Here is a 26,402-nt window from a genome sequence, read left to right on the forward strand (position 1 = left end):
TTATTTCTGTTATCCACTAAGAGAAAGGACTAGGAAATACCTTTCCCATCAGATGATCTGGGGATGAAGTAGTCCTCAATGATATGGTAGAACTGTCCAGGAAAGTCCAACCTAGCCTAGAAAACAAAACTTAACATTTGTTCTTTCAGCATGTCAAGGAATACAATATAGGATAAACTCCCAACAGACTCAAATTCAGCTAGTGTTTACCAAGTGAATGAAACTGACCAGACAGCAACTATGTAAATTCTATTTTATTATTCAGAGTTGCAGAAACATTAAAATAAACATAGGTAAAAATAGCAATATGCAAGGGTCTGCTTTTCATTTTAACATATCCACAAGAAACTAACATAAAAGTAGACATTTACAAATTTGCAGAAGCCACAAATTGAAGCAATCACCTGTATATAAAACAGCTAGAAATCTAGTAGCCATTGTAATATCCCCATGAAGAATCTGAAAAATGTTCTCTATTAAGAACATATGAAATCCACCAAACAGAAAAGTCTTGTTCAAGTATGCATTGGTGGTACAGTGGTGAGCATAGCTGCCTTCCACAAAAGCCTGCTCATTAAAAGAGGACACTTCCCCCAAGAAGTGTCATGATATAAGCAATTCACCTTCAAATTGTTGCTTAGCAAAAAATTTAAAAAAAATTAAATAGAGAGGTATGAGACACAAAGAGATGAGGCAAGTATGACAAAATAAATTAATATGTGATAAACTAATTGTTAACAAGACTGTTCGTTATTGAGTCCAGATGGAAGATATAGGCTATTCTCTGTACTGTCTTTTTCAGCTTTTCTATGTTGAAAATTCTTAGAATAAAAAATTCGGAAAGGAAGTTTACATACAATTCTAAACTTAGAAGTATAACTGAAGTCAGTCTCTTCTTCCCTTAGATATTAAATATATTTCAGTAATAATCATATTTTATTTGAGGTTTTTAAATGAACTATAAAGCCAATCCACAGATTTGGGATATATACAGAATTATCTTTGAATATGATAGAAACTCCTGAATGTAAGAGGAAGAGCTTCTAAAATTTGTTTTAGCCTGAATTCATTCTACCAGAACCCATGAGAGTATATGAATCTTGCAGATTCGGTTATAGCTAGTCAACTTAAAGTGAGGAAAGTTAGTTCTTGGCTTTTCCTTTTTTTACAGGGAGTTGACCTGTAGCTTCTAAGTACTTATTGATGAGGTCTTCTTGTGTGGACGGTGAACAGGGCTGATATCTGCAGTACTCCATTGTGTATTCTCCCTTTCCCTAAGGAGTTAAAAAACAACAGAGATTTTGTTTGTTTTGGTACATCTACCAAGCAAAGACAGGATTTCACACATTTGAGCACTGTGTAGGGCGGTTTCTTAAAGAGCACCTGAGTAAAGTTTAAATATCTGCTTACCTCTGTGCATGACCTAAGTTCAGTGGAATAACCAAACATATCATTTAGAGGGACCTGAAAACAAACACAGGATATTCTGGTATTGCTTACTGACAAATATTTGAGAAAAGTACAGAAAAGCCTTAGGCGTTTAATTCATTTAGTCTTAGGTTTCTACTAACTACTCTTGATTTAAAAGAATTAAAAGCTAGAGAAGTATATATTTGTTTTACTGAAAGTAAAAATCTTATTTAAAAATAATTTAACATGGCAGTCACAACTAAAAACCAAATCTTTCTGTTTCACAGGGTGGACACCACTCTCATACCCACTCCACACTCTGGCTGCAGCTCAAACATGGAGAAGTGTTTCTTCTGTGAAAATATTAATACAACTTTCCTCTGGACACCTCAATAATATGCTGATAGTAGTGTCTTTTAGGAGGCCTTATGTAATGTGATATACATTTTCTTCTATGAGATTTAAGTAAAGCACAGGCAATGGAACTCAGTATTATCCAGTAAGAGATAATGTGATAAAGCAGCTATACAAATGAAACTTGTAACAAGAAATAAAGACAACTTCTATACATCTAAGAAAATGACATATTCATTAAGGCCCACATAAATCTTATTTTATGTGGGCCTTAATGAATGCTTTTGCATTTAAGAGCTGCTCTAACAGCAAATTATAGAAATTGCCACAAATACAATACTCGAATAGCTAGGAAAATGTGCCAATTCACTCTATACTCTCCAAAACAAAGTCTCCAAAACCAAAAACTAACTCTCATTTCTATCTGCAGTTACTAAAAGCAGGATTGTCAATGATCAATAGTACTTACATCGGCATACAATGTAAAATAGTCCTCAATCCCATCTTGTCCTGTGATTACCCCATGGCGTCGGTTAATTCCCGCAATCACAGGTCCATGAAATTCATTTGGGGCTATAATTTCCACAGACATAATAGGTTCAAGAATACATAATGTTGCATTTGCCAGAGCTGGGTTAAAAAAAAAAATACAACAATTAGTTTATTAATCTTTAAACACATGTGAACTCTTCCCTACCCAGACATACAAGAGAGTGCTTCCAAAGGTACACGCAAGTGATGAGGTTCAAGTATTTGATCAGGACTCTTTTCTTCTAGTAGCTGTAACAGTCACTCTCCGAGATGGAAATTCCAGTAAGACAACACATGATTACAGGATTAATAGTTCTAAACTATATTTTTATCCTTAAACATCACTAAGCTGCAGAGAATATAAAAGGGGTCTTCAAACGACATTCAATCAAGTTCTTTAGCATCTAAATTATCCAGCTGAGGGTTACTTATTCTCTTTCTCTGAATACTTTCAGGAGTAAAAACTCTCACTGTTAAGTCTTTGTTTGACCAGGTAAACCAGTTCCTTCTGGTTGGTCCCTGGAAGACAGTTATTTTCAACTGTAAGAGAATAACTTTTATCATATATTTGGAGACAATAAAAAAGTCACACCTGAGTTCTGTCTTTCCTTTTCTAGGCTAAACATTTTCAACACATGATTGAGAATCAAAGGACCAAGCTTCTAGTTTCTGCTCTGACCTCAACAAGTTATATATGCCTTTTAGAAAAACAAAATGTGTCCAGCTCTCAAGTTTCTTCACCTATAAAATAAAGACACTGGATGTGAAGAGACATTTAAGCACTGAAACGTGTGTGTCCAAGCTTATTTTTATTCCCCTTAATATATAACCAGAACACTTCTTAATGTGACAAATGCCGACTGAGGGTTATATTTAGCAATGTGGAGAGGACAGAATAACATTTCAAACATTCTTATCTAATTTGTACATTATGATAGTGTGGAATAATACTTCAGCCTCAGACTGGATGAATTATCTCTAAATAAAAACTTTAAGCAAAACCTAGAAAAGATGACAAAGAAAATATTTTAAGATAATCACAGCTTTCCAGGCATCAATTTGTTTAGATTAATCAATTAATTAATCAGCAATCATTCTCATATAGTCATTAAAACACTTCTCCTAAAGCCACTAGTAGCTTAAGTGCAATAATTATATAAGAACAGCAACTTAATATGCTTGGATTTCTTTGAATTATTCTCTAATTCAAATCATAGCTCAGACCTACCTTTGACTAATTAGTCCTCATTAGTGAATTTTGTTCTAAAAAAGAGAAGTAACTGAACTTTGCAGACTCCAAAGCTTCTTCAGCTAAGCCCCCCAAAATCCCGCACAGACGTGGAAGGCAGCTAACAGTTTGGGACTGTAGAAACGGCTCTAGCTCCTGCAGTGTCTGGGGTTATCCCAACAACAGAGCTTCCCTGGCTCTAAAGAAATGCAATCCATGCAGCAGAAGACATCCAGAAAGACAGATATGAGCAGATGTCTTAAGATTTAGAACACATTACCTCGTGCTTTCAATAGGTCAGTAATATAAAAGAGCGAGATTGTGAAAGGGTCATATTTTAAAGGGAAGAAAGGCCAGGTAGACAGTGCCCATCACTTAATTGCTGAGGATGCCTTGTCCAGTTCTCAGTTTCATATTCTCTCATCCTGCTCCTTTCCCTTTAAGTTTCTCTTTCTTCCTCAACTCATCTCCTGGCTCACTTCCAAAGAATTCACGCCTTCTTCTAAGCCTCTGTGGCAAGACTCTGGAGTGAATTTCACCCTGCTGCATTCAACAGTCACACGGCAGCCCACTCCTAAAACCTATGTTTCCTCAAGCAGATCCGAGTGGTCTATGGCTTTTAAGATAGCAAGTAAAAATACCAACATCTTCACAGGTACTTTAAGCCTGTGGTGGTGAGAAGAGGTGGTAATATTTTTATATCAACCACTAGGAATAATGCTGATAACACCAGGCCAGGTGTTGAAGAGGCCGTATGAGGTGGTATTCAAGGGCTAGGACTCTAGACTGGTTTAGCTCTCAGCTCCACCACTATCATGTAATCTTGAGCAATTCAATTAACTACTCTGAGTCCTATTTTCTCAACTGTAATGTCACTGTGAACATAAGATACGATCATTCATGCACTCAGCATAAAATAGCGCACATAAGTGATCAATAAATGTTATGAGTACTCGGAGACAAGAAGCTAGGGAACAGCGGCATGGCACAGTACCAGGTCAAAGGCAATCCAAAGGAAAGCGTGACTAGCATTCACTGCCCAAGTATGCACGTGCAAGTTTTCAAAGACGTTCCTATAAATTTTACATTCTCTCACACAGTGTTATGGAATTACTATTTCCAAGCAGCCTGGGGGAAGTTTCCACACAGTAAGTATGGAGCAGAGCTGGGATCTAATCCCCAAGCCCATCACATAATGGGGCAGGAGCTCAAAGAAGGGGTGCTGTCAAGTTAACTGAGCTAACCTTTATTTCTAGGCCTTTATTTCTCTTGCTGGGTGGCTACAAGTTTGAGGTTTCTGGGAAGACCAAGCATAGTGCTCTAAAACCTGGCCACAGAAGAAGATGGCAATGGTCGCATTTGTAAGGTGAAACATGCCCAAAGAGAACATTCATTTTATTTTATTTTAAAGATTTTTTTATTTATTCATTTGACAGATAGAGATCACAAGTAGGTAGAGAGACAGGCAGAGAGAGAGGAGGAAGCAGGCTCCCCGCTGAGCAGAGAGCCCGATGCGGGGCTCGATCCCAGGACCCTGGGATCATGACCTGAGCCGAAGGCAGAGGCTTCAACCCACTGAGCCACCCAGGCGCCCCGAGAACATTCATTTTAGATTCAGTTTTAGTTATATCACTGATTAATCTCAGAGACAAAGTTTAAATGGTGACCCAACAGTTCCAGTTTGCATTTGTTTTGAAAAAAAAAAAAAAAAAAAAAAAAAAAAGACAATCCAAACTACTTTTCATCCAATTTTGAATAGAGAATGGCTCATAAATCTAAGCTATTCTGATACTGGGCTCATTTCACGACATTTTTACCCCAAAACTCTCATATGGGATTCAAGAGAGGTTTATGCATGAAAAGCTGATTTTCTTACTGAGCTAAGGAAAACTTCATTTTACCCTATACACTTGTCCTTCAATCATGGATGACTGAATAACAGATGAAGAAACAGCAAAGTAATTCATTTTTCATGCTAGCATCCTGATTTGTACATGATTATCTGGCAAAAAAAAAAAAATCTCAATTACTATCTAGTGTTTTTCCTTTACACACCTACCAGTTTTCATACGTAATGTCTGTACACTTAAATAATTAAAAAGTAAAGATTACATATTCACCTGTTTAGCTAATATTCACAGATGTACAGACTGTTTTCATGGATGCACATGTGTAAATTATGGGCATATATGTCTGCATTTAGTTATATCTCTTATAGGAGCAATTAAAAAAGAAGATGAGGCTTTTTGTTAACTGACAACCATACCAATTATCTGGCTTTGTGTAAACTCTATCTCCAGGAAAGCTACTAATTTCCAGTCAAGCAGCAGCATAGAATAATTGGTGATTTCTAATTTAACTATACTTGTAGAATGTATCGACATGGGTGGAACTGGAAGAGATTATGCTGAGTGAGATAAGTCAAGCAAAGAAAGACAATTATCATGTGGTTTCACTTATTTGCGGAGCATAAGGAATAACATGGAGGACATTAGGAGAAGGAAAGGAAAACGAGTTGAAGTAAATCAGAAGGGGAGATAAACCATGAGAGACTATGGACTACAGGAAACAAACTGAGGGTTTCAAAGGGGAGGAGAGTGAGGGGATGGATTAGCCTGGTGGCGGGTATTAAGGAGGAGAGAGCACAAGCAGGCGGAGTGAAAGAGGGAGAAGCAGGCTCTCTCCTCTGAGCTGGGAGCGGCAAGTGTTTTAATGTGAATCATGCCTTAGAAAATCTTTCTTTGTGACTTAATTTCCCCTTTTCCTATTAACACAATCTTCAGATTACAACAAGATTTCCAGATCACAGACTTCAACTGCATTTCTAACACAGCTGGCAAAAGAAAATGAAGGATTTTCTCTCCCTTTCACAACTGAGAAACTAATACACAAATTATTAACAGCTGCCATTAGTTTAAGTAATATAAGGAATTAGCAACCTAGTCAAGAAATGAGCAAACTTTTCCAACTACTGCTCCACACCTGGTCACAGATGGAAACAGAAAAACAAAACGAAGTCCAAAATTCATGTAGAATCAACAAAATCATGATTTACAGAATGCTTAAAAAATATTATGATTAATCTAATTTTTACTGTCCATTTTGACTGCCTCTGATAAAAATGTTTCTGAAATGTTTCATAAATCATAATATAATTCTCCTGTCTAAAGATACTTATGGACATTATTAATAATATGGAAGAGATGACAAAGAGAATACATTTTCTGGGTCCAGGACACAGGTTTCAAGTTCCTTTGTTGAATAACCCTGATGTCAGATTGCTGTGTTATTTGCTTTTCTCTCTTAAAAGCAAGAATCAGGGGGTGCCTGGGTGGCTCACTGGGTTAAAGCCTCTGCCTTCGGCTCAGGTCATGATCCCAGGGTCCTGGGATCGAGTTCCACACGGGCTCTCTGCTCTGCAGGGAGCCTGCTTCCTCCTCTCTCTGCCTGCCTCTCTGCCTACTTGTAATCTGTGTCTGTCAAATAAATAAATAAAATCTTTAAAAAAAAAAAAAGCAAGAATCAGATAATACTTGCAATTGTTTAGGTTTCTGGTTCATCAGGGTTTTTAATACACCAGTTATTCTGTGTGGAAAAGATTGACAATTCCAGCAGTTTATCAAGAGGTCTGCACTGTGAATAAAGTTTACTGAATTCCTTCAAAATATGTTGCCATCCACAAAATGCCTAAAAGTCTAAAATGTCACACTTTACAAAAATTACTTAAAATTTATGGATTTCCTGATATCTGAATAAGTCACTAAAAAGAGCATGACAGCAATGTTTCTATAAAATACCTCTTAGTACTCCAAGCACATCCATATTCTTTATTAAAAACACAACAGCCAAAATATGGAAAAAGCCCAGATGTCCTTTGACAGAGGAATGGTAAAGATATGGCATGTATATTTCTATCTATCTATCTATCTACACACACACACACACACACACACACACGAATATTACTTAGCCAACAAAAAGATTGAAATTTTGCCATTTACAATGATGTGGATGGAACCAAAGGGTATTATGGTAAGCAAAATAAGTCCATCAGAGAAAGACAAATATCATATGATTTCACTAATATGTGGGATTTAAGAAACAAAACAGATGAACACAGGGGAAGGGAGGATAAAATAAAGTGAAATGAGAGAGGGAGATAAACCATAAGAGACTTAACTCTAGGAAACAAATTTGGGGGTTGCTGGAGGGGAGGGGGTGAGGGGATGGGATACCTGGGTGATGGGCGTTAAGGAGGGCACTTGATGTAATGAGCACTGGGTGTTAATGCTACTGACGAATCACTGAACTCTACCTCTGAAACTAATACTACACTATATGCTAATTAACTGATTTTTAAAAAGTGGCAAAAAACCAGAACTTACAGGTTATCTCTAAATTAAGCATATGACAAATATTAGGTAATTTAGGAGAACAAGGTAGCCTTTCAGTTTTGTAAGGAAGAGAATACAGTAAGCTACCCTCACTTCAACTCTAGATTTGCCCACACCTGCCAAGTGCCTCGGTGGGCTGCCTGGGACTCTGGGGCACAAGACTAAAAAACAGCACTGCACTCGGGAGTCTCTGATGGTCTGTCAGGGAAACAGACACCGTGCTGCAGCAAACACAGGACACAGTACCTTGTTTAAGAGCGCCTTCTCCTGCACGGATGAAAGAGATTTCGTTGGAATCAACCATGTGGTGTGCCCCATCTTGCAGGATAAACCGGAGCCCAGAGAGCTTGTGACCAGAAAGAGGGCCTTTCTCACAGGCATCCAAAAACCCCTGTTAGTGAATGAATACAACTTCTGGAGTCAGTGGATTTCACTTCCAGGTGAATTATCAAACATTTTACTGTTCAGAAATTGAACATTTTTATGAATACATTTTGCTCCTCAGAAAAGGAAGTTTTAAAAAGCTGAATAGCTTAACTACTTAAATTTTATTATTGTGGCATCTAGATGAACAATCCCTTGGAAAAGCGTTATCACTTAAAAGTGTGAGCTGGTTTGAAAGTGATGCTGAGAGTGTCGACACTTAACATCTTCAGGAATTACTTACCTCTTATAACCCATTATACAGACAGCCTGCTCTTAATTTTATAAGGAGGAAACAGAGGAAAAGCAAGGAAGAATATTTCCATCAAACTTGGCATTGATTCAACAGTTATGTCTTGAGCTCCCACTATACACCTATCAGGGCTTTGCCTCACTGGCAGATCACTACATTATGGCTTTGGTGTTATACATGCCAGTAAGAACTGGAATTCAAAAGTAAATTCATTCCTGATGCAGTTCTTTAAAAAAAAAAAACCAGCTTCATTGACGTATGACTGATACACGATAAACTAAACATATTTTAAAAGTATAATTTGATAAGTTTGCAATTCTTTTTCAGCCACTTCAACATTTGTAGAGCTCCCACAATTCAAGTTAGTTTTTCCTGACAATCACATTGCTGCACATAGAGTACAATATATTTCTGACAATGCAAAACTATAAACTCTATATGCTGAAAAAAACATAAACCCTCCTTTACCTACATTAATATTGAAGAATACAAGATAACTTAAAAGTATGAGTGACAAAATACTCTCTTGAAATAAAGTATAGTGAATGAAATACAGTAATCACAAAATGCTACCATCACTAAAGCCAAAATTATAATTAGCAAAGATTTCTAAGCTAAAAGGGTAAATGAAAACCTAAAAATCTCAATGTAGGAGGACAGTTGCTGAAGGTTTACAACAGTCTTAAAGCCAGTGACCTAGAAAGCAAACAAAACACTAACCTCTTAAATGTGCAAAGCACTTCACACTTTACAAAGAAATGTCACAGAGTATTATCTGACCCTCAAGTTGGTAAGGGGTTCAAGTTTAGTTTTCTATTTACTCACACTTTACAAATGAAGAAACTGGCTCTGAACACCATGATTTACCAAAGAGTGCATTAATCAGTAGCAGAGACGATGGGAGAACTCAGATATTGGGAATCTTGGCAAAAGATCATGCTACTGTTAACAGTAAACTCAAAAACCTTCATAAAACCCTACTGACTGCTACAAATTTTAATTGTTGATTGCTATTTACAACATAGGCTCAATTTATCAAAAGAAATAGAATAGCTATGATTAAAAACAGAATGAGGGATACTTGAGTGGCTCAGTCGGTTAAGCATTCAACTCTTGATTTCAGCTCAGGTCACGATCTCAGGGATGTGAAATTGAGCCCTCTATTAGTCTCTGCCCTGGGCACAGAGCCTGCTTAAGATTCTCTCTCTCCCTCTCCCTCTGCCCCTTAGTAGAGTGCTTAAATATGAAAAGTGCTTAATATATATTTGCTAAGTGCCTGTCTTTGAAAAGCTGGCTACAATCTGGAGACAGCTGCACTATGAGAAGGAAAATAAGTCCTCTTAGAGAAAGAACTACTGCTTTGTTCTGGAAAAAAGAAATAAAGGAAAAAAAGAAACAGAATGAGTTCCCCCTCATTGTCATAGCGTATATTTATAGCTCTTCAACCTAATGAACCGAAGATTCTAAATCAGATGGAAAGCTTACCAGTCAGATAGAGATGCAGTACTGTAATTGAAATGAACCACAGAAGACAATGTGATAGAAACAGGATCTGAGGGGCACCTAGCTGGCTTAGTCAGAAGAGAATGAGACCCTTGATCTTGGGGTCATGAGTTTGAGTCCCACGTTGAGTATAGAGATTACTTAGATAAATAAAACTTAAAAAAAAAAAAAAGAAGAAGAGGAGCATGGTGCATAAACAATGACTCTTGGAACACTGAAAAAATTAAATTAAAAATATAAACACACAAACAAAAGAAATATGATTCGATACCACCTAATAAACTGGTTGAAAAAAATGTAATCAACTTATTTTTGTTGTTACCTTTTCTACTGCAGGCACAAACTGCTTTGGAACATTTGCCCCGAATGTTTCATCTGAAAACTCCAACTTAGTGTAGTTCTCTGGGTCCAGAGGCTCCAGTACACCTATCACTCTTCCAAACTGGCCTGCACCACCCGATTGTTTTTTATGTGTAAATTCAAACCTGAAAGTGATTTAGGAGGGGGAAAAAAATCAACATGACATTAACATAATTAATTACCAAAATGAAATAATTCCTACCGATTTAAATGAAAAACCACATTTCACCATTTTTACTTACTTGTTCCTTTGAATTTACTGCCATAAAATTTTACTGTAAAATTTATTTAAAAGGTAATTCTCTCTTTCATGTTTTTACCTGGAGGTGAGGGTAAGGTACAACACCACAATAATCCATGGTTTTCTTTCATTCTGCCAATTCTTTACTTCACAAGTAGAAAGGTAAAAGTGTTAAAAGTCAGTCTAAGGTTCTTGCTCTAGTAACCTACATTCAAAGAGCTCACCCTCTTCTTTTGGAATGCCTCCCTTCCCTGGGATACAGCGTTCTCTTCTTAAATCTCTACAGCTAGAGACAGTTACTTGAAAATGGGAGCTCTGCAGTTAATTTACCACTTGGACTTTATGGAGTGATGCAATACAAGGGAAGGGAGTTTCAGGTGGATTAATACCTGAAGAGAGTAATGGCAAAACAGTGACTAACATAAGTCACTCATATAAATAGACACATATACAGAAAATATACAGACACGGCAGTGATTACTTCAAACCAGTAACGGCCACATAAACAGAGTAAGCACTTTCTATATACTTACTAAAACATTTGTAAACATATGCTATTTCCCTGAAAAAAAAAAAAAAAAACAAACCACCATTTCATGAGTATCTACTGCCTGCAAAGCATTTCTTCCTTTAAAGTGAAACCTTCCTCAAGACCTCAAGATGAAAGAGGCCACCTGCTTTCAAAATTATCTCAGACAACTGCAGGTAAATGGACGTGAATGAGCGTGTCCCTACATACAGATGTGTCGTGGTTTGAAATTACTAAATACTCATTTTTGTAGCAGACACCAGCTTGGAGTATGCGGTTTCATAAGAAGCCTAAATGTGAATGTGCCTGCTGAACTGCCTTTAAACAGTTTCCCAGTCACCAGGAGACTCGGGACGGGCTGAGAGAAACAAAATGCTGACAGAGACTGTTCTGGGAGGGAAAACAACAGCTATCAGAACTAAGAGAACGAAAGGACTTGCTGCAGGGATTCCATAACCATGGGCCCCTGACAAGTCTTGGGTATGCACAAGTTCTCTGAGATGTTTACAGTTTTGTTTTCAATTTGACAATAATATGACATCAATACAAACATACACTCTGTTGTCTGTAGGGTAATCACTAACCAGGGATGTTTATAGTTAAGTTAAAATTTTTTAAAAATTTAAAATTCAGTTCCTCAGTTGCACTAGTCACATTTTAAGTGGTCAACAGTCAAATGTGGGAAATGGGTACAATATAGGGCAGCACAGAGAACACTTCCAGCACTGCCCTGCAGGACCAGTTCACAAACCAGTAAGTTTCAGGGGTCTGAATCATAATCAAGTGGAGGCCAAATAATGAAACACGGAGGTACCAGGCTTGTGCTAAGCAGTTTTTACATATCATTTTATTTGTTCTTCCCCACAAACTATGATTGTGCACTACTATCACCATTTTACAGATGAGAAAGTAACTTGCCAAATATGATGCAGTTAAATGGCAGAACCAGGATTGTACCAAAACCAATGCTCTTAATTAAACATTTTTCTAGAAGGCTAATAAGAACATAAGCTGACATAACCTGCAAATGATGATTTCACTGAAAAAGTTGTTAGAGGGCAGTACGTGAAGACAGACTACAGCAGCTTACAAGAGGTAGAAGAACTAAGATATCACTTGGTAGGCAGCTAACAGGAGTGCTGCAGGTAAAAGAACTCATGCCCCAGTCATGTTGGGGAGGCAATTTCGTTTTGGCAAAACATCATCTCTCACGATAAAATTAATGTTAATTAGAACAGTGTTGGTTTTTGTTTGTTTTTTTTTTTTTAATTTATTTGAGAGAGAGCATGAATGGTGGGAAGGGGCGGAGGGAAAGGGAGAAGCAGACTCCCTGCCTAGTGGGGAGCCCAATGCAGGGCTTGATGCCAAGACCCCGTGATCATGACCTGAGCTGTAGGCAGCCACTTAACTGCCTGAGCCACCCCGGCACTTCATAACTGTATTGGTTTTATCTCTATTTTGCACATTTATTTTGATTTGATAGTTGTACCAAAATTGCAAGATACAGATCTTTTTACTTAGTTTTCATTCATATTAGTTTTCATTACCAACAAAAAGCTCTTTCAGCATCATCAGAATGTACTCAGCCACTCTTTCCTGGACACTATCAAAGAAACACACGATTCAAACAATATACACACACACACACACACACACACACACACAATGACAACCTAAGAGGTTGGCTGATACATGAATGACTCACCCTCTCACGCCCAAAAAGAAAAATCTTTCTCTTTTTTTTTTTAGAAAAAAGCCTTAAGGAGAGAAACCCTGTCATCCTCAACTCACTTGACAATTGGCTGACTAATCTAACTAGAAAAGACAGAAATGCCTTATTCCTTACATTAAAAAAATATATATACTTACTGCAAATAAAGACTGAGTAAATTAAGGATATTTGAGGGAGAGAACACATTACAAATACATTTTTAAGTTTATTTTTTAAAGCACAACACATATGCCCACCCAAGGAACTTTCAGAGAACCTTCAAAACTCCATTTTGAGGGGGGCGCCTGGGTGGCTCAGTGGGTTAAGCCTCTGCCTTTGGCTCAGGTCGTGATCTCAGGGTCCTGGGATCAAGCCCCACATTGGGCTTTCTGCTCAGCAGGGAGTCTGCTTCCCCCCTCCCCCCTGCCTGCCTCTCTGCCTACTTGTGATCTCTCTCTCTCTCTCTGTGTCAAATAAATAAAATTAAAAATCTTTAAAAAAAAAAATCCATTTTGAGGGGAAAAAAAGCAAAGAATCTCTATTTTCCAAGCCAATGAGCTTGTAAAGTTTGGCCATACGGTTAAAAAGGAACCTTAGCTTCCTGATCTAGAGCAAATCCAAAGCCTAAATTATAGTCCCTTCAAAGGTAAAACAAGGTAATTAAGAAACCTGGAGAGTGGAAATCCACTACCTACTAAAAGTCTGTGCCTGCTTAAGCAGCTATAAAAACTCTCATCTTTGTTAGAAGTTTCTTCAATATAGTGCCTGAAGTTCAGTTCTTAAATGGTTTAATTCTTAAAGTAAAAATTTCAAAGTGATCAGAATGTCAGAAGCATGGTTTTACAGCAAAACCTCATTTTTCTAAGATTAGCAAAGGGAGAGAGGGGTGCAGGTGTATTTATTTCTCTTGATCTAATAAATTACATAATTATGTAATTAATAGGTATTAATAATAAAATTATTTATTATGTAATTAATATTAATATGTAATTAATGCTAATTTCTCATGTGCTGATTTGGGCAGCATTGGTCCAATCCCACAGAAAAGGGGATTAACCAAGAGGGCTCCTGGACCTCGGAAGGGGAAAGAGAAAAAAGTAACCAACCCACTTGCTACCTGGAGCTCCTTTTGCACTTTGCCCTGGGCCTGACACTGTGAGTAGTGTCTGAGGAAGGTGTGCTCTGAAGGGCATGTGAAGCAACCAGATTTCTTCCATGAAGAGGAAACTGGAGGCCCGAGAGGCAGCTCCATAAACGAAAAGGCCAGAACGCCCTTCCCTGCACTTCAGTAAAGGTTAATGAAAGGAAGCACAAAGTCCCAGCCAGTCTAACCCACCAACTCCCTCCCCACACCTCCACCCTCGCCAGCCGGAAAGGCTAGGGCTCTCCCCTCGCAGGAACAAGTCAGTACTGTGGGTGGCAGTGGGGCGGGGCCACAGGAGCAGCAGCGGGAGCCAGCGCCCCTGCGGCAGCTTCCTGAATCAGAAGGAGGGAAGGAGGAAGAGAAGGGTGGGAGCTGGCGATCCCGCCCACACCGGGCCGACATCGGCGTGCGACTCTTCCGTCGCAGCTACCCGGCAGAAGGCTGAACCAGCGGTGCACTGGGAGCTTCTGGTCCCTGCAACTAGAGCAGCCGTAAGCTCCCACCAAGAATGGAAATCCCCCCGACCCATTTCCCAGCCTCCAGGGCAGCCTCGGTGGCAGAGAACTGCATCAACTACCAGCAGGGGACCCCCCACAAGGTGTTTCTGGTGCAGACTATCAAACAAGCCAGCATGGAGGTGAGTCCGACAGAGGGCAGTGGGCGGGTGCCTGCACCTACTTGCTTTCCCTCCACTCCCGAGGGTCTCAGCCTCGTTCTTCGGGCGACTTCCCTTCCACTCCACCCTTGCCTGTTTTGGGACTTGCTGTTGACGTCAGGTCTAGGGAAGTTAACATTTCTGGGGAGGGTGACACTCCAGGACAGCCACAGCTGTTTGTTTTTTCTTGGAAAGTTAGACACATCGATACAGGTTTTAATGGGCACTTACAAAGAAATGGAAAAGCATTCTAAATGTGGGGCAGCATTTAACCATTTTCTGAATGAAACCTGTAGAACCATTCAAAAGAATCTCAAAACTGCTACTGCATTTCTCATCTGCTACTCCAATCTGAACCAACAAAACATCCTGTCTTTCAAACAACACTTCTTTGCTGAAATTTTAGGAACAATCTTTATCAGACCCTTTGAAGGGGGAAGCAAAGAACAAGACAAACTGACAACCAAAGTCAGAGAACAAAAGCATTGTGGGCTGAAGCTTTAAATACCCAAACACCGCTACCACTGATTCCTGTAAAAGATAATGCTCCCTCTGGTAAAGGGTTAAATTAAATGCTTAAGGCCGCAGCTGTCGCTAACTAGGCTTGTTTCTATTTTACTAAAATGTAAGATTTGAGATTGTCGCTTAGTTATCTGACATAAACTTAACAGTCTGTAAGAGCTGACAGGGAGTAGATGTTACTTCAAAACTGCACCAGATAATTAGGTATACACTCTTAACTGTATCTTGATTCAAAAGTGAAATACCTACACAACTGTCTTACAGTTTTATAAAATTTGTTGAAGTATCATTTTGCAGGTCCACTAATGGACAAATAAAAACCGTATTTAACATCTCTAACCACTTCACAGTAATCTGTCCCAAATGGAACTGACCTTCCTTGAACAGTGTTTGGAGGGTACACAGGGCTTTTTGAAAATGTTTTCAATGGTATATCTTGTTTTTCATCTTAGAGTCAAAAGGTGTTTCACAATTTTTTTTGTAGAGAATTCAGGATCACAGATCCAGAGGTTGAAGTCCTCTGATGAATGAAAGTGAATTATAACTTATTTTATATATGATTTTATCCCACTCTTCTGTTCTCATCCAAAATAAATCTCATAATGGACCTCCTAAATTAGATGTTACATACATGGTGACATGCGTTTTTCAAAGTCAAAGGCTTTAATCATTTACCCTCACCAAGTCAGCCCTCTGCCCCAACCAAATGAGAATGTATTTTTCTAACAACGCAAAGAACGGAGTTATTCTTATAATAACTCACCACATTTTCTTAATAGGATATTCCGGGAAAGGGACACAAGTATTGCCTTAAATTTTCTGTGGAAGAAATTATCCAAAAAGTAAGTAAAATGTCCTTTATTATGAAATAAAATTTGACTTTATAAATATTTTAGATCACCTTCCCTAATCAAATCATAGAATTAACTCGTGTTTTTTTTAAAGTTGTTGTGAAATTCCTGCCTTGGAAAAAAATAATGAGAATTCAAGGGTCCGATTATACTCTTTTAAAAACATACTCTGAGATACATGAAGTAATTCTATTCAGCTATTTAGAAAAGACTACCCATATTAATTCAAACAAATTCTCTTAAATATATTCTTAGGGCAGTCTGAACTTATGCCTGATATGAACAAATGAAGTAATTTACTCTCTAGTCATCATCACTTTCTTATGTCTGCCTTTCTCATTCTATTTTTTATTTCTTCCATTTAAAGAAAGCTGGTGCATTTAGATATTCATGAGCAATAAAATGATCAAATGATACCAGTATGTTCATAGGAATCTTTCAGTAATGTGGCAGGGAGATTTTTAAATATTACATACCTGCCAAATTATTAGTGAGACAAACTTAAAGAAAAAAAAAAAAGGAACTGCAGTTTATACCATAACCATCTTAAAACTTTTAAAAAAGCTTGCTCTTTTGTTGAGCATAATTCAGAAGAGACACAGGCTAACATAAGAGATTTATTAAAAGATTATCTGAGCTACTAGACAGCCATCTTTCAAAGCAGAACCAATGCTACTATTTGCTACTATTTTCTAATTTTACATCTAGATACAGATTAATTTATCTGGGCTTGAGGATATTTCTGTTGTTTCAGAAGCAGAGGGTAGAGTAAGACTTAAAAAGTAAATGAAGTCTAGAGGTAGTACATAAAGTCAGACTAAATTCTGGCCTCACAAATGGGGCACCCCATTAACACTGACATAATAAAGTTTTAAGATGAAATGTAAGATTATGATACTTGATAAGTTATAAAATAAGTTATCTATTTTAGATATCTTCAAGAAAACTGTAGGCCACACCCAATTAAGATAGCTCTGTAATAGACACTCTGAAGTCAAGTTTGAAACATGATTGGGGGCCAACACTTTAAATGTTGCATCTCAAAAATGACAGTTAGGAATGGATGGCCATTTACATGTAAAGGTATTTTGCAAAATGTTTCAAACAGCAAGTTACACTGAACTGTACAGCGGAAGTACTTTACCCTCTAATGGGACAAAATACTGCACCAGAAGTCAACTTCACATTTGAAGGAGAAATTGGAAAGAACCCAGATAAAGAAGATAACACATTTTATCAAAAACTCAAGTCCATGAAGGAACCACTTGAAGCACAAAATATTCCAGGTATATAAATATGGCATGGAAAAATTTTTTTCAACTTTAAGATCAGTATTAATTATCTGTGCTCAAAACTGTTAGATGTTAATAATATGTCGGAAATATACTGGCTTTTTCAAAAATATTCATTACCAATCTAATTCAACAAAAAAGGGACTTACTTATATTCTGTACACATTTGAAGGAAACTAAAACATGACTTAGAATTTAGATTTCTTACAGGTTAACACTGTATGTATAAATAATTCCATTTACCATATAAATGTTTCCTCACCAGACAGTTTTGGAAATGTATCTCCAGAAATGAAGCCAGTTCGACACTTAGCCTGGGTTGCTTGTGGTTATATAATATGGCAGAATTCTACCGAAAACACATGGTATAAAATGGTAAAAATTCAAACTGTCAAGCAAGTGGTAAGTGATTTCTATAAAATATACTATTAACAGGGTTGTATTTTACTGAAAGTGTGATCATTCATAATTGGATAAATAGTGCCCCTTCAGTCATTTTGTATTTAAAATAGTGAAGCTGGTATTTTGAAGGAGAGGTCAGTTACAACCAAGGTTAAAAAAGTTGAAGCTACGGTTTCAAGAGAGTGAAGTATTGAGTTATAAATAATTTGGCATTCAGTTTTTGTGCTCAGCTTAATACAGAGTATATCCTTTGGTGATCTAAATTTTGTACTGAAGTCTTTATAGCTATGCAAATGAAACTACCTCTGTTTTTTTTCCTCTATTGAAATGGTGGTGCCAGAGCTCCTCAGAGACATGGCTGGTATTTTTCTGCCCCAAGAATCAGCTACAACATATATCTTAGCATCTTTTAATCTTTGTGAAACTTGCTGTATATCATTTTCTTTTCTAGTCATAATCTACCACCTCATATCTTACTGCTAGCCTGCTAGTCTTTTAAGTCTGATAGGACTAGAACCTCCTCTTTCTGGTCTTTAAAGACATAAAGTCAACTTCACACTTTAGCTTTATTAAGAAGTTAAAAAGAAAAAAAGTCAACTGTTGATATCTAATGGATATGAAGAAAAACAGAGTACAAAGAAACTACAACAAACAGTTTCAGTTCTATAAGAGAATAGGACTTTCCAAATGACTTGTTTCAGCTTGCTGGAAACAAACTGCAAGGCAGCTGGACATCTTTACTCCACAGGCTTTTGCAACCACCTAGTAGACACCTACGGGCACTGGCGGCCAGGACACCCAATCACAATAATTAGAATATGATGTCAATATCTAACATAAATACCACAACTGTATTTTAAGAAACAGAGCCCTTTTTTTTTTGTTTTTTAAATTTTTAAGTAGGCTCTGCACCCAGCGTAGAGCCCAACACAGGGCTTGAACTCACGACCCTGAGATCAAGACCTGAGCTAGATCACAAGTCAGACGCTTAACCCTCTGAACCACCTAGGCATCCCAACAGAGGATTTTTGTTAATGCATTTCTGCAGACATCTACTTTGGTTACAAATTCCTATTGGGGTAACAAGGCTCAAATAATTGAGTAAAAGGTCCAGGTTACAGTGGTTATACAATCATAATCATGGTTTTCAAGGCATGATCTTGTAGCAAAATATGCTCCAGACAGTGCTAGAAGTTTGATGACAGAAAACTCCTATAACCCTTCATCAAAGTTTTAAAGCATTATTAAAATTTCAGCAGAAAGGTTTACTGCACATTTATAATTGCTATTAACCGAAGAGGCCACAGCAGCTCATGCTGCCCCTTGGAGGCCAGGGATGGTTTCAACACATTGATTATAAACCTTAAAAAGCCTTATACAGCAAATCTCTGGTGAATGTAGTTTTAAACGATGTGGATGCAGTATTTCTGGGTAGCTGGTGGTCTAAATACTTTATATGCCCAAAACAATAAGCAGCACAGATCAAAGCTTTAATTGCAAAATCATTTAACTACATTGTTTTCCTATTTTCAGTTTTTAAAAAGAGAATTTCCATTATAAAATTGGTTTCCTTTAATGTAAACACTCATTTCAGTAGTTTATCCCCTAAAACAATGCTTTTCTGAAAAATAGAAACATTAAGGAATCAATCTTTGACAAACTTTAGATTGTGATGTTCTGAAGTAACTATCACAACTCAGGGAACACAACTTTTAGAACAGGTGAAAAATCATGATTTCAAAATGTAGTTTGAAAGAGAGCTTTTTTGTAAGAACATAGTTTTTCTTTTTTTTTTTTTTTTTTGTGAGAGAGAGAGAGAGAGACAGGGAGCATGCAGGTACGGGTATTGAGTAGTAGGGCAGAGGGAGGGAAAGGGAAGCTCAAGCATGCTCCAGGCCCAGTGCCGGCCCAGTGCAGGGCTCCAGCTCACAACCAGGAGATCGTGACCTGAGTCAAAACCAAGAGTTGGATACTTAACGGACTAAGCCACCCAGGTGCCCAAGGAACACAGTTTTTCTGATCAGGCTAAATAAATTATAACATTCAATTTTTGTTTTTACTTATTAAATGGAAGTATTATCATCTAGTAATGAAAGCTGAATTTTAAAATGAACATACCATTTTTGCCAAAGATGCTGTTTCAAACACCAGATTTTTATTTTTTATGATAGCAAAGAAATGATGACTTCATTGAGTTAGACTACACTGTTCTACTTCATGACATTGCATCTCAGGTAAAGTATCAACTACTTTTCTTTGATGAGACTTTGAAAACTGAGACTTGTTTTAGAGCCACAGTGTATGTATGCCTTATTAATTTTGACCCTAAATCAGAATTCCTGTAAATTAATATAGACACCAGGTTAAAGTATATTATACTTGTAGCCAAACTTCTTTTTTGCTATTCTTTGTAAGGACTGTTTTGTCTCCAACAAAATGTAAACCAACATTGTTTTCTGAATTTTATCACAGCATTAGTTAGTTTCCTTTACTTGCAGGAGATTATTCCTTGGCAAATGCAAGTTCTCTGGCACCCGCAGTATGGTACTAAAGTCAAACATAACAGCCGTCTGCCAAAGGAAGCACTAGAATAACGGAAGACCCTAACACTGACGTGTCAACGTACTTACTGATGATGTGTGTATGCCTTCACTGATACCTAGTTTGTGGGGTCAAGCAAATCCCAAAATGTCACTCTGTATAAATGTCTTCATGACAGTATAGAACTACACAGATTCCATAATAGAGACTCACATGATGTAAAAGTGTCCCAACACTGATAGTGGTATGTATATCCCATAATAAAAAGCTTCAATTCCGGCCTCACATTATGTTTAATTCTGCTGCATACTTACGGGACGGGGGCAGTAATGGTCTCTCTGAAAGCAACTTTTGGCTTTCCTGTGACACAAGGACAGCCATATTCTCTTTCCATCCTCTAAAAAGAAGAGGGGAGATAATTTTTTGGTATACTTAAAAAAACAAACTGAAAGAAGAAAAATCAAAAGAATCTTAACTACATTTGAAGCACTCACTTAAATATGATAAAAAATGATAAATCTTAAATCATTTAAGTATCTTACAAAGGTTAGATACATGATTTAAGTAATACAAATGACTCTTAAATATTTTATAGAAATGAATTCTAATTTAGACTGTTTAACTTACACTTACCTCTAATTAATCTATCCACTAAAACTTCACCTTTATTTCATATTATTATATATTCTCTGGAATAGCCTATAAGTCTGTTGTCAGAGTTTCTACTACCTAATTTCAAAAATATGATCACAACCAGAAATTTCAATCATAAGTCAAATAGCTTTTGTTTTCATTCATAGATACAGAAGACCTTTCCTAGGAAAAATATAAGGCATCTACTCTTTCTATTATCTAAATTCTAGTACTAAATCTATCTAAACCTTCAAGTACTGACTTGAGAAGAAAACAGACAAGAAATGGTTCCAAGAGCAGGTACTGGTGGGCTAACTTCCTCAGCAGGTCTCTCCCTGCAGGTTGTCTCCCTAAGGCTGGCACTGGGATTTGCAATGACCAAACTAACCATGACCTAGCGTTGGATGAACGATCTTACTGCAAATACTTGGGAGTCTTGATTCTAGGAGTCTGCAAATGTTTTACAAATATAAGGATTTAGAAATAAAAAATAATTTTTAAGAGATGGTAACATTTATAACATAGTATACCACATCTGGATACAAACCAGAATGAAGTCTGAAGAACCACTATTAGTTTACAGTCATTAGACTGAGAATTATTGACTTGTAACAAAACACAGACATAAAATGAATTTAAGTTAACTTCCATATTATTCATTACCTGAGCATAGATTTCTAAGTGTAATTCTCCCATTCCAGATACAATTGTCTCTTTGCTCTCACTGTCAAAGTGGACTTTAAATGTGGGATCTTCTCTTGTAAACCTGCCAATACCTTTTGAAAATTTTTCCAGATCATTCTTTAAAAAAAGAAAGTCATTACACATTTTAGTAAGCATGATAAGCAATGGGATTGTTGAAAGAACTTTACTAAATGAAATCAAATACATGAACAGTTAAGAAATAATAATGATCCCCATCTAGTTCCTAGGCCAGACCCTTTCAACATGTAAGCTTGGACACCACACAGTCAACAGAGCAGGGAATGGTTGGCTGACAGAATTTTCTTTCCACAAGATACAAAACAAGAGTCTAAGGCTTAACTATACCCTTTCCTATTTAATTCTTGGATATACATAGAAATTGTCCAATTGTGGAAAACTTTCTCCATGAAGGGAAAAGAAGAATCTGTGTTACTCTATCACATTTTAGAAATTCTACACATAACAAAAGGAATCCGCATGTTTCCCAAGACCTGATTGTAAAATCAAGCAGGACAGTTAAGACCAAGAGTAAGGCAAATGCCACAGTGAGACTTCTTCCTTTAAAAACAGCCTGCTTGGATGTGATTGCATGTACCTTTATTCTCCTTAGATATAATTCCATACATGGTAAATAGAATTATGGTCCTCTAAGAATATGCCCTAATGCCCCCAAAACCTGTGAATGTTACTTTATGTAGTGAAGGGGATTGTGCAGTTATAATTAAAGTTACAGAGTTTGTGATGAGAAGATTACCATGAAGAATCTGTAATCACATGGGCCTTTAAAAAGGAAGAGGAAAACAGAAGGGTTAGGTTAGAAAGACAGAATAAGGGAAGAGGCAGAAGATATCTGAAGCACAAAAGTGACTGATTTCATGGTTGAAGGCACTGAAGACAAGATGATAGAGCCACAAGCCTAGGAAAATGGATAGCCTCTCAAACTAAAAAACAACAAACAAATTAAAAAACCCCCAGGCCCCAGGTGACAGTCATCAAAGAAATGGGTACCCCAGTCCCAACAGCCACAAAGAGCTGAATTTTGCTAACAATCTGAGTAAGTAAAAAATAAAATGTCCCCAAGAGCCTCCAGAAAGGAACAGTCCTGTCAATATCTTGATTTTAGTCAATTAAAAACTACGTCAGATTTCTAACACTGTAAAATAACACATTTGTGTTATTTTAAGCCACCAAGTATGTGGTACTTTCTTCTTATGGCAGCAAAACTAACACACCCTGAATCACCAGTATTTAACACCGATAGGTGTGTGCATGGAACTGTGCTATATGTTTTGAATATGTACCTCAAATTCTAACCAACATGCTGCAAGACAGAATTATCCACATTTCACAGGTGAGGAAATTAGGTGTAGAAAGGCTGAGTGACCTGCTCTAGGCCACAGAGCTAGTGCATGGCAAAGCTGAGACAGAATCCTCAGTTAGTCTATCTCTGAAGTTTTTTGGCCTTTTCCCTACATTAGCCAAGAACCCCCAACTTACTAGAAGATCATCCCTGCCCCCACTATCGAGATTCACAGCTTTATGCAGTGATTTCATTATTTGATTTAAATTTACTCCAGCAAACAGACAACCCTGAGATACCAAAAAACTTTTAGATATTGATGCCTTTGATTTTCCTCTACTGTTGTGAACTATCAACAGTTAAATATCTTTAACTTCTCTCCCTGATTATTCAGAAGGGAAAAGCAAGCAATTTTAGCAAAGCACCTGGAACTGTGGCATTTCACTGTATGGTAAAATGCAAAGTTTGCCTTTCCTCGAATTTCTGAGATGGAATGACATAATGTTTCTTGCTCCCTCAACATTTTTTTCTATACTGAGAAGGGTCTGGAAAACCTCATTTCCTCAAAACAGAGGAAGAAGTACCTGTTAATGTAACCACAAGACGATACATCAGAGTATGTTTTGTAAATAATAGTTCCCAGATGACGTGAGATTATAAAATATTCACTCAATGCATGAATGAGTTCATTTCAATTTACCATATTAACATGACTGTTATGAATGTCAGATCAACTTAAGAACTCAATTATGCGAGCAATGCAAACTAATTCCAATGGTAGTAATGCAAGTAAGAACCTATTCAAGAAATTCTGGTTTCATAAAAAGCTAAATGACATCAAATCCAACCATAAAACTATTCTATTTGAAACTGACAAAGAGGTGCCTGGGTGGTTCAGCTGGTTAAGATCTGACTCTTGATCTCAGCTCAGGTCTTGATCTCAGGGTTGTGAGTTCAAGCCCCACATCCACACCCAGCATGCAGTCTACTAAAAAAAAACAAAACAAACAAACAAAAAAGTGATGCAGTGCCTGGTAGTTCAGTCAGTTAAGCATCTGTCTTCAGCTCAGGTCGTGATCCCATGGGCCTGGGATCTGCCTTGCACCAGGCTCACTGCTCAGCGGGCAGTCTGCCTCTCCCCCTGCTCCTGCTCCCTCTCCTTCTCTATCAAATAAATAAATGAAATCTTTAAAAAAAAAAAGGAAGGAAAAGTCTTGTTTGCAGGCTTTCCATGTTATAATGAGATATATACTTCATAACTACCACAAATCCAGAAATGTATTATAATCCATGAGGCAATTAACCTATGTAGTAATCTAATGTAGTTCAGTGAGGTTTTACTATAACTTAGAATAAATATCCTTATTTCCCCTATTCTGTTCCTTTATGATCTGTATATAGGAAAATATTCTTACCACTTTGGAGCCAATGATACTGTAAAGAGTTAGAAAGCACAGTCTTGTGCCTACTTTAATACCATCAACTTTTTCAGGTATAATGAGAACTAATTACTACCAAGAGACTGGTAGTTTTAGAAGGTGATTTCAATACCAAAAGAAGAAACAGAGACCATAAGATTGCTGGGTATCACAGGATACTATGTGCATTGTGTAGAAAGATGAAAAAGGGCTCAAGTTTCTATTGTGCTATACTGAGATTGAAACCAAACTCCTACCTTGTTAGAAGGCTTCATTGCTATTGAAATGACAGGATCAGGAACATGAATTGACTCCTAAAATATTTTTTAAAAGAACAAAGAAGAATTCAAGTACAGTACTATTTGGGTCAGGGATGGATTAATTTTAATGTGCTACTTACAAAAGAACAAAGGACAAATACTAGTCAACATGTTTATGCTAGACAATATATATCTTGGTCTGTTTTGTATTAAATATATTAATACAATACATTAATAAATGAATGCATATACTTACATGATCTCCTCCCTCCCAAAATAAATAACAAAAAAAAGATTATTCACTATTTAAAACCCCTATGTTTATTGACACATTCATTTAAATATAATCATAATGAACCCAAATGCCAAAATGTGAAATTCTTATTGGCTAGTGGCTACACGTGCTGTTGCTGTCTTTTGCCTAGTTACTTTATTTAATCAAAAATATACCATGGGGGCACCTGGGTGGCTCAGTGGGTTAAAGCCTCTGCCTTCGGCTCAGGTCATGATCCCAGGATCCTGGGATGGAGCCCCGCATCCTGTTCCCTGCTCAGTGGGGAGCCTGCTTCCTCCTCTCTCTCTGCCTGCCTCTCTGCCTACTTGTAATCTCTGTCAAATAAATAAATAAAATCTTTAAAAAAAAAAATACCATGACTATTAAAACAGAGAAAGGGCACTAGATTCTTTATGCATATGATACCTCATTCAATCAGTCACAACTCTGACAAGCAGATATTATTATCCCCATTTTACAAATAAAATCATTAAAGGCTTGGAAAGACAAAATAACTTGACAGAGGTGAGACTCTATCTAATCAAGGTCTATTTGCTTCAAAGCCTAAGCATTTCCCACAACCTCCAGTCCCTCACATTACTAATTATAGGTATTTAGAGAAGGCCTTATCAACAATATTTGTTTACAAACTATGCCCCTTCTCTAGATCCCCCAAAAACCTGTACATACTTTGATTTTCTGTAATATCTTAAATCAACATGGAAAGCCATGGACATTAGAGAATCTTACACAGAAAAGCTAAATTATAAAATTATGAATTCATCACATAATACAGGGACTATTATAGTGCTCATCTATTAGGGTTGGATCAGTTCTTAGGTAAATGACCCACCGTAAATTCCTTCACGGCAAATTACCCATGTGTGCTCAGTCTTTCTTTACTAAATTCAGGAGTGGGATCACCCTCATGAACAGATGGTCATACTGTCAGAGAGCCTACTCAATAAAGGGAAAAGTGAGTGAAGGGGGATTCAAAGGCAGGAAGTGCCCAAGTATGCTCTTCCCTTTGGGATCCCTCAGTCATGAAAAGGGATCTCTGAGTTCCACAGGACAGGCTGTGTACAGTAAGTCAGACTGCCTAGTTGCACCTTGCCTTTGAGCAACGTTCCAGTCTCTTATACCCTAGTCTACATGTCACAGCTCTCTGGGACCGAGGCAAGGGCCCAGGCTGGCTGTTAAGTTAGTAAGTGGCCGCCCACTGGGACTAGCCTGATTCTGGTGATAGGCAGTCGAGAGGCATCTGCAAAGGGGAAGCAGATCTCAGAGTGCAGGAGTTAGCGCTTCAAGTTCAGGTGTACCTAGTGAAGATTTTTCCCTCCATGCTAAATCTTAGGGGACTGTGGAATTATTTAACTAAGAAAAATCAGATAAGTTAAGTCACACAGAGCGCTTGCCTAACTGACATCCAAAGAGCCAGGACAAATCCACACTGATGCCTGTGGCTTAT

At 37.4% G+C, this 26,402-nt stretch overlaps 2 protein-coding genes across 2 annotated transcripts in view; one reads left to right on the forward strand and one right to left on the reverse strand.

Moving 5' to 3' along the window:
- Positions 1-250: 250 nt before the first annotated feature.
- The window catches only part of LOC111150059 (G elongation factor mitochondrial 1), a 43,616-nt gene continuing 17,464 nt past the window's right edge, over positions 251-26,402 (reverse strand). Inside the window, exons 11-18 of the mRNA XM_022507395.1 lie at positions 24,658-24,714; positions 21,641-21,778; positions 20,659-20,741; positions 10,419-10,581; positions 8,164-8,308; positions 2,234-2,394; positions 1,411-1,464; positions 251-1,274 (exon numbers count right to left, since the gene is read on the reverse strand). Of these exons, the coding sequence (XP_022363103.1) occupies positions 1,143-1,274; positions 1,411-1,464; positions 2,234-2,394; positions 8,164-8,308; positions 10,419-10,581; positions 20,659-20,741; positions 21,641-21,778; positions 24,658-24,714 (933 nt within the window). The 3' untranslated portion in view covers positions 251-1,142. The remainder of the gene's footprint in view (positions 1,275-1,410; positions 1,465-2,233; positions 2,395-8,163; positions 8,309-10,418; positions 10,582-20,658; positions 20,742-21,640; positions 21,779-24,657; positions 24,715-26,402) is intronic.
- Positions 14,416-20,631, forward strand: LOC111150068 (latexin). The gene is made up of 6 exons (XM_022507408.1): positions 14,416-14,718; positions 16,038-16,100; positions 17,218-17,395; positions 17,667-17,803; positions 19,975-20,037; positions 20,302-20,631. The coding sequence occupies exons 1-6, from the start codon at positions 14,590-14,592 to the stop codon at positions 20,395-20,397; spliced, it is 666 nt and encodes a 221-aa protein (XP_022363116.1). The 5' UTR covers positions 14,416-14,589; the 3' UTR covers positions 20,398-20,631.

The sequence above is a fragment of the Enhydra lutris genome, unplaced genomic scaffold (genome assembly GCF_002288905.1).
Source record: "Enhydra lutris kenyoni isolate GAN:26980312 unplaced genomic scaffold, ASM228890v2 scaffoldscaffold2, whole genome shotgun sequence".
In the NCBI taxonomy this organism is placed as follows: Eukaryota; Metazoa; Chordata; class Mammalia; order Carnivora; family Mustelidae; genus Enhydra; species Enhydra lutris.

What these genes read in the sequence shown, in the direction of transcription:
- LOC111150068 (XM_022507408.1), top strand. Translation starts at nt 14,590, where the DNA reads ATGGAAATCCCCCCGACCCATTTCCCAGCCTCCAGGGCAGCCTCGGTG. An exon ending in TCAAACAAGCCAGCATGGAG is followed by an intron (nt 14,719 to 16,037) that starts GTGAGTCCGACA and finishes TTTTCTTAATAG; the next exon opens with GATATTCCGGGAAAGGGACA. An exon ending in TTCATGACATTGCATCTCAG is followed by an intron (nt 20,038 to 20,301) that starts GTAAAGTATCAA and finishes CTTTACTTGCAG; the next exon opens with GAGATTATTCCTTGGCAAAT.